Genomic DNA, 14,047 nt, shown 5'->3' with positions numbered 1-14,047 from the left:
AATTGTTGTCTTCATGAACTTCACTCCCGTCCATGTATTTGTATCATCTAAGTACGACTGAATGAAATATTTATCCAAATTAAATATTTTCTCGTCGAGCTTATGATAAAATACCGACTGGAGTGCATTTTATATTTGAATTCTTGTGCATTATTGTATGTCTTAAGATTTTTCTTTGTAGTTAATTCCTCCATTGTCAACGCCGATTATGTCATCATCAGTGTCCAGCCTTAAAGGTTGGGCCAAGAGCCGATGACTAATGAGAATATCCAAAAGTTATCTCAGTCTTATTTCTAGTTTTATAGCTTATGTTTACACGATGAAAGAGCGGTTTAGTGATCTCAGTAATGCATGCAGGGACTTAACCATATAATCCATCCATCACGTCTTTAATTATTTTTACCTCACATAACTAAAACGATGCAGAGGCCCACACACCATGCAAAAGATTTTCTAGATAATAAATTTAACAAATTATAAATAAATAGATAACAAAACGTTCAAATTAATAAGTAGTTTTCCCTTCTGACTGGTATACATATTTCTTCTATATGACTGGTATACAGATTTCATCAGTATGACTGGAATACCGATTTCATCAATGTAACTGAAATACATATTTCATTAATCTGACTGGTTATATATATATATATATATATATATATATATATATATATATATATATATATATATATATATATATATATATATATATATATATATCATCATCATCATCATCATCATCAATTTTACTGGTATACATATTTAATCAAGACGACTGGTATACAGATTTCATCCATATGACTGGTAAACACGTTTCATTAATATGATTTGTGTCCAAATTTAATTAATATGGCTGTTATACATATTTTATCAATATGACATGTTTATATTTCGTAAGTATTACTGGTATATATATTTCCTCAGTATGACTGGTATTTATGTTGCATCAATATGACTGGTGAACATATTTAATCAATATGGCTGGTGTGCATATTTTGTCAGTATGGCTGGTATACATGTTCCATCAATATGACTGGTATACATTGTATAGCAATATGACTGATGTGCTTAATTCATAAATGTGACTGGCATACATATTTCATTAGAATGATACAAAGTAATAAACGAGCGAAAAATTTAAGTGGCATCTTTTCAAACTGAGACAGAATATATGTAAATATCACGGATGATAAGGGTACGTTGCACACTTCATTTGCACGTCTTGAATGATAACGCACGTATGAGAAGAAAGAGGGCCCCAGCAAACGCCATAATACATACTGCTATATACTTTATAATAATGGTAGCCGTCATATTTTTCAGATGGTAATTTTAAGCTTGCCACTGGAAAGTCCCTGGATTACGAAACCACGACCGTCTATAACGTATCGTTCACAGTTAATGATGGCATGGCCACAGGTGGACCATACTTCCTCCTTCTGTACGTGGAGAACGACAACGAGCCTTGTTCCTTTGACAGCACTATGTATTACGCAAGCACATATGAAGGAGCGGTACGTATTTACTTATCTATCTTTCTATATATCTCTCTATCTATCTATCTATCTATCTATCTATCTATCTATCTATCTATCTATCTATCTATCTATCTATCTATCTATCTATCCATCCATCCATCCGTTTATTTTATACCAAATAACAGGAAAATGTTACTACTCATATCAATTTCATTGTAGGCCGGAAGTGCTTTCATGTCTCCTGGATTTACAGTAACTGACCCGGATGCAGGGGCCACCTGGACCTATCACCTTTTCAACGCCAACAACAGTGACCGTTTTACAATCAATTCGTCTACGGGTTCGCCTATGGGCTTTGCTGTGAACTATGACATAGACAACAATGCCATGCCAAATAAAGTCATTTTAACCGTACTCTGTAAAGACAACGGTGGCACAACAGGGGTTATTAAAACGGGATCTACACAAATTACTATCACTATTAACGTAAGTTTATTAAAACCTTGAAGTGGAGATGCATATTAGAGGAAGGGAGCTAGTAGATATGTATTGAAGTCCATTTGTAGGAGAAAAAAATGAGATTTGCTCTCAAAATTAGCATTGTTTTCTTCTGATAAAACTTTACAAGCCAAGACGTGCTAGGTTTAAAGCTTCATGGCACACAAAAGAATCATATGATAAATCACTAATGGTTTCTTATATAGAACAGAATCCTTACTATTGTCAAGAAGTTTTTATAATGTACTTATGTAAACTTAAGAGAAATGTCCCTTATTGGCTACTAGAGACTGAAATTTAATTTTGGCATAAGATATAGACACGATATTATAAGTCATTTATATTCTATAATGATATAGACACAATATTATAAGTCATTCATATTCTATAATGATATAGACACGATATTCTAAGTCATTTATATTCTATAATGATATAGACACGATATTCTAAGTCATTTATATTCTATAATGATATAGACACGATATTCTAAGTCATTTATATTCTATAACGTAGATTCTGAATATTTAACTTTGATGAAAGAAATAGACACATAGTTAAAAGACGACAGTTCATACAGACAAAATCTGACCTTGTCGTTTAAGGATTTTACTCTTTTGTTTGCTTTATTCTATGTTTCTGTGCATTTTGGGGGCGTTTTGGTCACACATTTACCTGTTATCTTTGTCTCATGGTGGTAGGTAGTTGCATTTGGTTTTGGTGGTGTCAGGGACCAGCTGAATACTACTAAAAGAAAACGCCGTACTACTGAGAGGATTTGGCTTTCCACCTGCCTCGCTATTCATAAGCAGATATATAAACGTACTGGGAAAAATGTTACAAACATACTTCATGCAGCAAAGTCAGCCTAGTACAGTACTAAGATCACTGAAAGTCCCAGCTGCAAACAGCTCTTAGAGATTACGAACAAGCTAATGTCAAGGAACAAATGTACATCACTTCCAACAACCTGCAGTCCGGTTGCCCTATCAGACCTATTTACAACATTTCTTCAGTGACAAAGTTCAATCTATAACAGATAAGCTTGACCACACAACTTTAATTCAGTCATCACCACCACCACTACCACCACCATCATCATCATCATCCGCAGCAGCATCACCATACAGTTGTGATGCAGAATATACACGGCAACCTTTGGTATCATTTTAACCAGTCTCTATGGATTTGGGACATAAAAATGTGATGAGGAGGGCCCAAAGTCACGTGAACTTGATCTGATTCCGTTATCACAGCTGTTTGAGTGCTGATATTCACTATTGCATTCATTAACCGACGTATCAATACTTATCTCTCATCCAGAGAATTCCCACTATTTTGCAAAACTGCCGTTGCAAAGCCTCTGGTGAAGAAACCGACTCTTTAAGGAACTACAGCCCTGTTTTTAACCTCTCATTCTTTTCATAAATCTTAGAAAACGTTGTTCGATCCCAACTTGTGTCTCATCTGAATTCAAGTAGTCCTTTTGCAATGAGAGTATTTAAATACATTATCCCTGCTTTTTAATGAGGAAAGAGAACATTCCACATCCTTCTTGACTTGTCTGCAGCATTTGACACAATAGACCACGATACATTATTGCATCGCCTCCAGCATGTATTTGGTATTCAAGATATAGTCCTACTATATAGTCCACGTCCCATTTAATCAACAGGAAACAAATTGTATCCGTAAATAGAAAACAATCCAACCCAGTTTATCAATGCTTCTGGTGTTTCACAAGGCTCTGTTCTCGACCCCATTCTCTTCATTCTGTACACTCATCCTCTCTTATGTGGCGTAGATCGACATCTGGTGTCTTACCAATTGTGCACTTATGACACTCAAATAAAAAAATCTAGCTGCCCAACTGAAGCTGAGTCTACGATCCAAGGAGTAGAGAGGTGCAATTCTGATGTGAAGTTGTGGATAACATGTAACAAGCTGCAGATCAATAATAATACAAATGAAATAGTCCTCATCACCATGCAAAGACTTTTTCATTCGCATCCTTCACCTAAAACAATAAGTATCAGCAATACCAATATTAAATTTACACTTTCAGTACAAAGCCATGGTGTCACTCTGGACAGTACTCTCTCATTACACCTTGGTGTCACTCTCGGCAGTACTCTCTCATTATACCTTCAAGTAATGAACATATGCAAGGCTGACTATCGTGAATTAAGACGCATCAGCTACATTCGGAATGCTTTTCTCGGTTGATGCCACTAAAATACTTATGTATTTCATAACACATTCAAGAGTGGATTATTATAATTCAATTCTTTCTGGTTCGTCTTAGTTAGTATATTACAGAAAATACGAAAGTTAAAACACAGCAGCTCGGTTCATCTTTAGAGTACTAAGAACTGAGAACAATTCCCCCTGCTCTGTAACATTCAATGTCGATCCAGAATCAAACACAAAATATATTCACGATGCAGCATGTTTTGCTGGCTTCAGTCCAATATACATATCTGACCTTACTCATGTGTACACCTCATTTAGAAACTTACGCTCCTATTCAACAGTCGCATTCTCATGGTTTCCCACAGTTAAATGGATCTCGTACGGACAACGTATTTTTTTTATTACCAGGGCCAAGCTCCGTGGAACGAACTGCCCACATATCTTGGACATAAGGACAATGTTGTCTCATTCAAGAATGCTCTTAAAACTCACCTATTTCGACTACAGGAAGAGACATAAAGACTTAATGTCTAAGTCATCAATTATTGTCAACACATTTGTTTTGTAATTGTATGGTGTTTGTTTTCTGTAATGTCGTTGTTGTATCTGATTTTATGTGTTATCTAGTATCTGCTTTTATGTGTTATCTAGTATCTGCTTTCATGTGTTATCTAGTATCTGCTTGTATGTGTTATCTAGTACTGTAAATCGTTTGCAGCTTCTGAAGGATGGATTATGTACTGAATCCATATTATTATTATTAATACTATTATTATTATTATTAGTAGTAGTAGTATTACTATTACTATTATTACTATTATTACTAGTATTATTATTATCATTATTATTATTATTATTATTATTATTATTATTATTATTATTACCTTTGTCTCGTGGTACGCTTAGTTACCTTTATGTATGGTGGGTAGTTAAATTTGGTCTTTGTCTCATGGCGGTTAGAGAGATTTAATTATCTTTGTTCCTCATGGTAGGCATTTGTATATATGTGGTAACCTTTGTCTCATGTTGGGTACACTAGGTTCCTTTTTCTCGTGGTGGATAGTTACATTTGGTCATCGTTGCCTCATGGTGCGTAGTTACATTTGGTTACCTTTGTCTCGTGATGGGAAGATATATTTGCTTACCTTTGCCTCAAGGTGTGTAGTTACATTTAGTTACCTTTGTATCACGGTGGGTAGTTACATTTGGTTCATTTCGTCCCATGGTGTGTGGTTACATTTTGGTTACCTTTGTCTTATGTGGGTGCTTACATTTGTCTGGCGATATGGTTTGTTTTCCCGTGAGTTTTGACAATGTACTTCGCTTTTCCAACTTTTCTAGCTACATTTTGCTGGGCATTATTTAACCCATCCTACAACAAACATATATACATCATTTCGTATTTAGATTTTTGAAGACAAATTATTTTCCAGGGTTTCCTAACTGGTTATACTGGCCATTTAACAAGGATATGGCATATCTTATATACTGCTAAAATTGCATTAAATTCCCTTTATTTTGCTGTATGAAGGACGGGTATAACATGAATTATACGGTATACACCTGGTCTTACTTCAGATGTTCACCTATCAAACATTTGTCCTTTCCAGGATTTGAAAGGTAAATTGTAAAATTACAAACCGATAACTTCTTAAGTTTTATATATTATGTAATTAATTCATTGCACTTTTTATATACACAGGATGTGAACGACAATTCCCCTACCTTCAGTGCCAGCAGTTACACTATATACGCCGACCAATACGACGATCCTGGCGCTGTCCTGGGAAGTCTGACTGTCACTGACATTGATTCCGGAAGTAACGCCCTCTACACATGCACGGCAACATCCACCTCGACCAACTCAGCTACATACAGTGTTAATTCTGATTGTAGCATATACCTTGCTAAGACCATTTCTTTTGATTATGGGACAACAGTCACGTGAGTGTTTATACTATCCATTTTCTCATTGAAACACAACCCATCTATGTCGCTAATCATCGCTTAATTTAAAATAATGCCTTGGAATAAAAGAAACAGAAATCAAGCTGATATTTATTTTATGTGATATTAAATTTGCAAATTATATATGTCAGTGCTGTCACCTCTTCTTTAAATACGTTACCCAATCATAATACCTTAGGAGATCTACTATTACCTCTCAAATCCAGCCTTCTGATTCTAAAACATTTTAGTTGAGAAGCTCAAATTGTCTGCCCAGCTAGGTGTCAGATAGATAGAGAGATCTCCCCTTGATACTGAGATCAACAGTAAAATCCCATAAAATCGTCAGTTATTATTCCCCTTCTGCGGGGTAACACGAGCCTACCAATGAATCGCATTAATCATACAAGAAATCTGGACGTTATCTACTTCACAACAAGTTGGGGTAGTTTCTCCTTTGAAGAGAAGTATAATTCTCCTTTAAATTTCCAATTTTTCTGTTTTTCGTATCACCGACGACAAAGTTTCCTAACTTTGTATGACAATTTTTACACACTTAAACGCCTTGGTACATACCTCTATGGTCACGATGGCGTTACCACATATTGCTATAATTATATTGATGAACGCAGGTCTGTATAGAAGACTCGTTTTATATTTACTATATAGCTTCCGCTGAATCAGGATATATGCATTTGAATTTCTTTTTTTATCTTGTCTACAAGTAGCATTGTCTCATAACGGATATTGTACCGTCTTCTTGGTAGGTATATATAATAATCCTCCAGTTTTTTCTTATGTGCAGGTTGGTATGTACTAGAGAAATCTAGTCTACTGTACTCAATCGCTTCCAGCGTGGTCTAATAAGTACAGTTAATTGTTCTATACATGGTTTACTCTGTAGCGTCCGGTCTACGGGTACGTTGTTACTAGAGTTGATTATTTGGCTCCCACTTCGTACGTGTAGCTGCAACAATAGACGCTTCGGTGATTTTACATGTATATGCAGTCACAATTGGCCTTCCAACAGGAAACTTGCTTGCAGAATTGAATATTTATCATTCACTTTGTAAACATTAATAGCGATGCTCTATTTCTCAACCTGTACAGGGCTCGTGCCCTTTTTTCTTTTTTACAGTTATTTATCATACTGGTCGAATCTGCACGGATACTCATTCGTTGAAAAAGCAGAACACTCATCATACAACGTGTATATACTGTCTGCTCTGGTTTGCCTTACATAGTTAGACCATAAGCGAGACCAGTCTGACAAGGACTCAACGCGTTTAGTTTTCTCTGCTTGTCACTCGTCGTATATATGTCGAACTTACCTATCATGGACAAATGTCAATGGTCGGCAATATTTTGGGTACTAAAGGAAAGTGACAGAAGCATAGCTCGAGGAACGAAAACTTCAGCTTGCATGTAAGGTTTCGAAGCCATATCATTTACTGGGAAGTTAGACGGAGACCAACAACAACCTCAGTTACAGTCTAACATATCAGAATTACGGACCGGGGTTTCGTTTCATTAACGTGCATAAGCTGTGCGTAACGTACGGCTGTCGTAGGTTACGTAAACAACCTTTACGTAAGCGGAATTTTCCCATTTAACTAAAGTTCCGTAAACATCACATTAACTTAATTACTCGCGTAACTGTAAAGCATGCACCTACCTGGCGCAAGGTAAAATGACAGCTTTTATCATCTTTGGAATTTATTCAAAGTCAAAATGCCAAACAAAGCTTGCGCCGCCAACATGTATTCCTGGGTAGAACTCAGGTTCTCGATACTTTGGATGACCATGGTTTTATATCAAGATATTATGTTATTCTGCAACTGACATATTAATGAGAGCTGATATAGAGAGATACCAACGCTGATATATCATCATGTACCCGCACATATTCAGGTATTCAATCTGATTAAATTTAGATTTCCTCTCTCCTACGTAGGACAGTGGAGATCTGATTTTAATCAGATTGTCAGGTTTGTAAAATCGAAATATTGCCTCATCAGTTCAAATTTAGGAATCACCCAGATAAAATAGCATTTACTTGCAATTAAAATGTGATATAGATGGCAGGGGGTTAAAGGGGTGTATTTTTTAAAGAATACTCAATGCATAGTGTGTGTGTGAAATAAGAACATAAATTAAAATTAAAACATGACAAATTCATCTTTCCTGAGCTTTTGATTTAACGTTGATCAATATCCCGTACTCTATCTCAACCTCCAAAACAAGTTCACGTCTATAACTCCTCTTTAAAGATCAGTTTGCCCAACAAGTCACCAAGGATACAATCCTTCTATCCTTCACAGTCTCTACAGCGGAGAGATTTGCAAAGCAACCAGGAAAAGGCCGCATGGATGATTCTTGGTCATATGCGTCTAGGAAGCAGTTCCACCTAACGTTTAACCGTCGAAAACGATAGTTCTCCGAAAATAAGTGGAAGAGGCAAAGTGAGGCCGATCGTGTTCTCCAGCATTTCCACGAGACCCTCATTATCCAAGCTGCGTTCGCAAACTTTATTATCTAAATTCCTCTTTAACGATGAGGCTGCTGACCAAATCACCAAGGATACATTTCTTCCATCCAGATATTTGCAAGGCAGCCAACAAATATGGTAGGAATGGTCCTCAGACACATGCCACTAGGAAGCAGGTCTACCGAATTTATAATGTCGAAAACGAAAGTTCTCCGAAAATGAGTGGAAGAGTCAAAGTGAGGTCGATGTTTTTCGCCATTGTTTGCACAAGACCGTATCTTTCTCAATGAAATATATACGTCACACACACACACACACACACACACACACACACACACACACACACACACACACACCTTATTACATTTTCTGGAGGGAGACGGGTCCAGTCTTTCATTGCCGAAAGGCAACGTTTTATCATGAGAACATGTGGACCCGATATATAGTCTCCTTGGGAATTGATAGCACGCTTAATGCACCTATTAAGACCTTTGTCCATGGATCTTTCAGCTACAGCGCTGCACTTATATCTTGTTATTAACTTTAGGGCGTTTAGTCAAGTTTGTGATGTGATTTGGATTTTTAACGTAGCTTTAACAATTTTTTAGTCATATCGCTAAGATGTCTGCAATGTGGCAGTTTATAGTGATGTCTAGCACTGGGGCATCATGCCGCAGACATGTAGCATGATGTCCCACCCAGTCACATTATCCTGACACCGGGCCGACCAGTCCTAACACTAACCTCTTAATGCTGAGCGCCAAGCGAGGCAGCCGTTAGTACCGTTTTTGTAAGTCTTTGGTATGACTCGGCCGGGGATCGAACCCACGACCTCCCGCATCCGAGGCGGACTCTCTAACCACTAGGCCACCGGAATATGGAATGAAGTGCAACTATAAGTTCAACTAGCGTCCATTATGGAGGTTATGCAGTTAGTGTCGATTTGCAAGAGACGTCCACGTTCACACGGCTTTCAGAAGTTCGGTGATTTGCCTACAGCAGGATACCTATATAGCCTGAAGCAAGACATGATTTTACGTGTTACTACCTTTCTCATTCTCAATTTCCTTGTCAACAAGAATATCTCTGACCTCGTACCCTTTCAAGATTTCGGCCCGACTAGATCCGGAATCACTATTTATGTACAAGAAATATGCTTCCACCAGTTACAGAGAATGTAATTCAATGGTTGATTCCTTGTCTATACGGAGCAACGCATCTGCTAGAAAATTTCTTCTCCTGCCGAGTTTTGTTCAACTCAGCGGAATACATGTTAATCCTAGGTCGCTTTCTTGACCTTCTGTAAAAACTACTATGTGATCCAAATGGTGTCCATACTTTTGACCATTGGATCAACTTTACACAGAATATTATTGCATACCGAATGAGCCACGAGTGGCCGAGTGGTCTAAAGCGCTCTCCGTTACGGATCACTGCCATCTCACCTCTGCCTGCGTGTGTTCGAGTCTCGGATTCAGCCAACATGGGTATGTGAAAAAGCTTGCCAGTAGCTTCTCGTGGGTCGGTGGTTCTTTCCGGAGATTTTCCCTGGTTCTTCCTCCCCACCATTAATACTGGCCGCCATGTATAGCCTATCGTATGCTGAAAATGACGTTAAACCCTACAACAACAACAACAGCATACCTAAGGAGTACAAACCATACTGGACACGCGTCGGGAATATCTCTTTATGTATAACCTACAGCAATCATGATCGGTACGGATGCAAACTCAGAGGACTAGGGGAGCAAGTCTTCTACCATTTCAGAATGCCAATCTCGAGATAAAAATCGAGTTGAAAGCGTTTGATTGGTGGCTGAAAAACCTATATGGGGATGAAGTTCTCGCTTTTTTCCGACAACTCAACCGCGGTGACTTATCTAGAACTTCAAAAAGGGAGCCAAGCACTCAGACTTTTGTATTCATGCTTAGGATTTCTAAGGCGATGTCTTCAACGAGAGATCCAGGTCCTAAGCTGGCTATTGTATTAGCTGACTCATTGTCCTTCGAGAATGAATTTAAAAAAAGTGGAATGTTCTCTATATCCCTCAATTTTCACTCATTAGATTAACAATAGAATCGACCAATGAGGAGCAATTGACGAGAAGATGGATTGGCAAAATTCCAACCATTGTCTCACTAGGACCGGATCCAAAGACCTGGCTAATCGATGCTGTTTATATACATCGAAACGGACAACTATATAAACTACTCAAACATTTCAGGTTCTGAAGGTGATATAGGAATAGAAAGCATCTGATTGTTTCATCATCCTACTTATTCCACTGTGATGAGAAATCTTGAATCAGCCTCATTAATATCGCAATTGAATTACCAGGAATTGAGATATAACCTTATTGCATTGAACATTTACGATGACGGGTGTTTCAACATAAGCCAACCTAAGCCAGAGTTAATGAATCTGCACGTCTGGCTCTTATTCATAAATACGCCCTGAAGAACAAAACGTTTTAAAACAAATGGTGGAGAATCCCACAAGTGAGCTGGCCATCCACGTTAGCAGCGTACGAAGGCAATGGATATCATTCTCTGTGGAGGGGACAAGATCACTTTAATCCAATATATGCATCCATACTTCAATACCTATCTTCCTTTTATGCTCCACGATGAGAAACAGTTAGGACCAATCCCAAGTAAAACTAAAGTTCCACGATCACTGGCACACTATGCCATTGTAGTATGTGCAATTAGAATTTCACTCGACCAGCGATACTGTATCCATGCCTAAGCAGAATTTATCATGGGCATTGACCTAGCTGAACAAAACTTCATTTCAGCCGCTTGTATAAATCGAGACCCCTTACCGCTTTGGCGATTGACAGGCAAAATACAGCAAATACATTTCCTATTGGTGGACCAACCTAAATGTAGTTCCGATAAGATGGACCAGTATCATTCATGAAACCCCATGCTTTATTTGCCAGGAACAGGCTTTTCTTCATGGGTATTCCGATACTGACCATAATTACTGTCTATTCTTGACATTCCATCTCGAGATCATCTACAAGACCCAGTGTGAGGTATGAAGTGGTATTACAGGAAGACAGAACCATTGAAGCGATGGATATAACGTCTCATTTTGACTTCTAAAGAGGCTAAGGATGATATATTAACTCAGACTATTGCGTTCTAAATAAAGTGTGCGATCTGTTCCTTATATCGGACTTAACCCGCACGAAAGAATTTGCTGTGAAAATCAGGTTACGAAGTTTGGGACAGCAGCAACAAGCGATGAATACAGTCGAAGCAGTTCTATTACTGTAATTATCCATTCCTTGGGATGGATATCCGAGAACACATCTCCACATACATGTTTCGTCATAATGGTCCCCATTCGATCTGGACTAACCTTATCCATGGGGCAAAATATTAACTTTCCAGGTCGTTCGACAGCTTCATAAAAATGTGGTTGACAACTTCATTAGCGGGGGTTGAAGGAACATAACCCTTTCGTGTTATCTAGAAGCTGTCTTACATGCCTCTGAGGACTGGATTTGCTCTTTCCAAGGTAACGGTTTGTGTCGCCCACCAACGTTTACCTATTCACTTAAGTTATTATTATTAGGTAACGCCTTTGACGAAGCGACCATTTGTTCCTATTAAAATACGTTTCTTCGATAATACTTACCCAGTCGTAATTCACATACATCCCCCAGTCTAACAGTAGGCACATTCAAATTAAGGCCATGCCGTCATATCCAGTAGTGACTTTCGAATTCACGGCATTTTATGCGAATGCCATTATCAAGGGGAGATCATCTATGCAACTGTCAACTAGGTAAGATATAGCATTTTGCTTTTTAGCTTAGACGTTTTAGCCGTGAAGGGCTGGATTTTCGAGAGAGTAATTGTTCTACTAAGATATTATAACTGCATCAGTACTACTGAAGAAAATACTTTACTACAAAAGAATTAGTTTTATTACTTAACTGATTTGATCCTTTAAACAGTATGTTATCATAATTGGATAAATATGTTCGTGAACTGTTTTTGGAATTTACATAGTTTATCTTGTGGCAGTCTGTTGTGATCTACATAAAATGAAAAGCTAACAACGAAATTATTTATACATGCATTAATTCATCCATACATACATGCATACATGCATGCATGCATACATACATACATACATACATACATACATACATACATAATGAGGACTTTATACATACATACATACATACGCATGCACGCACGCACACGCACGCACGCACGCACACACATACATACATACATACTTACATACATACAGACATACATACATACATACATATAGACATGCATACAGACAGACAGACAGACAGAGATACATAGAAAAATTGTATAAATTTATACAGTAGAGTATATTTGTTCTGCAGGTATATTGTCAAAGCAGTAGATCAAGGCACCACTTCACTGACAGGTACAACTACCGTCAATGTCGTGTACAAGCTATCCGGAACGACAACTGTCACCACCACTACCACCACTCATTATGACTTCTTCAGCCGAGCTGAGAACGTAGCTGTTTTTTCCCTTCTTCTCATCACAGCGTTAGTGATGATAGCACTTTTGTTGTATATCTGTGTTGAATGCTGTTTGGGTAGTTTGAAGATTTGTAGCGTATGCAACAGCGGATACAACGCCTACAGCAGAGCCTGCGACTGTTGTCGCTCTGTCAAGTATGTTTCTTCAGTTCTGTGTTATCAATCATTGCCAGTCTGATTTCATTCGAGATCTACTTATATGAGTGGCATTGACATATTGACATCGTGTCTTGTTGATCTTATGATTTACTAGTCACTCTTATGACTCACTAGTCACTCGTATGATTGACTAGTCAATCTTATGATTCACAAGTCAATGTTATGATTCACTAGTCACTTGTATGATTCACTAGTTACTCTTATGATTCAGTAGTCACTTTTATGATTCACTAGCCACTCGTATGATTCACTAGTCAATCTTATGATTCACTAGCCACTCGTATGATTCACTAGTCACACTTATGATTCACTGGTCGCTCTTATGATTCACTAGTCACTCGTATGATTCACTAGTCACTCGTTTGATTCACTAGTCAATATTATGATTCACAAGTCGATATTATGATTAACTGGTCAATCTTATGATTCACTAGTCAGTCTTATGATTCACTAGTCACTCGCATGATTCACTAGTCACTCGCATGATTCACTAGTCACTCGTATGATTCACCAGTCACTCGCACGATTCACTTGTCAATCGCATGATTCACTAGTCACTCGTATGATTTACTAGTCAATCTTATGATTCACTAGTCAGTCTTATGATTCACAAGTCGATCATTTGATTCACTAGTCAATCTTATGATTCAATAGTCACTGGCATAATTCACTAGCCACTCTTATGATTACCTAGTCACTCTTATGATTCGCTGGTCAAAAGTAAGATTCACAAG

The 14,047-nt window shown here is 37.7% G+C and overlaps 1 protein-coding gene across 1 annotated transcript in view; it reads left to right on the top strand.

The window, feature by feature from the left end:
* The window catches only part of LOC149783329 (cadherin-related family member 1-like), a 47,770-nt gene extending 34,438 nt beyond the window's left edge, over nucleotides 1–13,332 (top strand). Inside the window, exons 6-9 of the mRNA XM_089933369.1 lie at nucleotides 1,327–1,517; nucleotides 1,701–1,967; nucleotides 5,875–6,116; nucleotides 12,987–13,332. Coding sequence (XP_089789495.1) covers nucleotides 1,327–1,517; nucleotides 1,701–1,967; nucleotides 5,875–6,116; nucleotides 12,987–13,332 — 1,046 coding nt within the window. The remainder of the gene's footprint in view (nucleotides 1–1,326; nucleotides 1,518–1,700; nucleotides 1,968–5,874; nucleotides 6,117–12,986) is intronic.
* Nucleotides 13,333–14,047: the final 715 nt, after the last annotated feature.

Source organism: Sinohyriopsis cumingii, chromosome 14 (assembly GCF_028554795.1).
Source record: "Sinohyriopsis cumingii isolate HCF-2022 chromosome 14, ASM2855479v2, whole genome shotgun sequence".
In the NCBI taxonomy this organism is placed as follows: Eukaryota; Metazoa; Mollusca; class Bivalvia; order Unionida; family Unionidae; genus Sinohyriopsis; species Sinohyriopsis cumingii.
The sequence above is the reverse complement of the archived record's forward strand: the minus strand, read 5'-3'. Positions and strand labels throughout refer to the sequence as shown.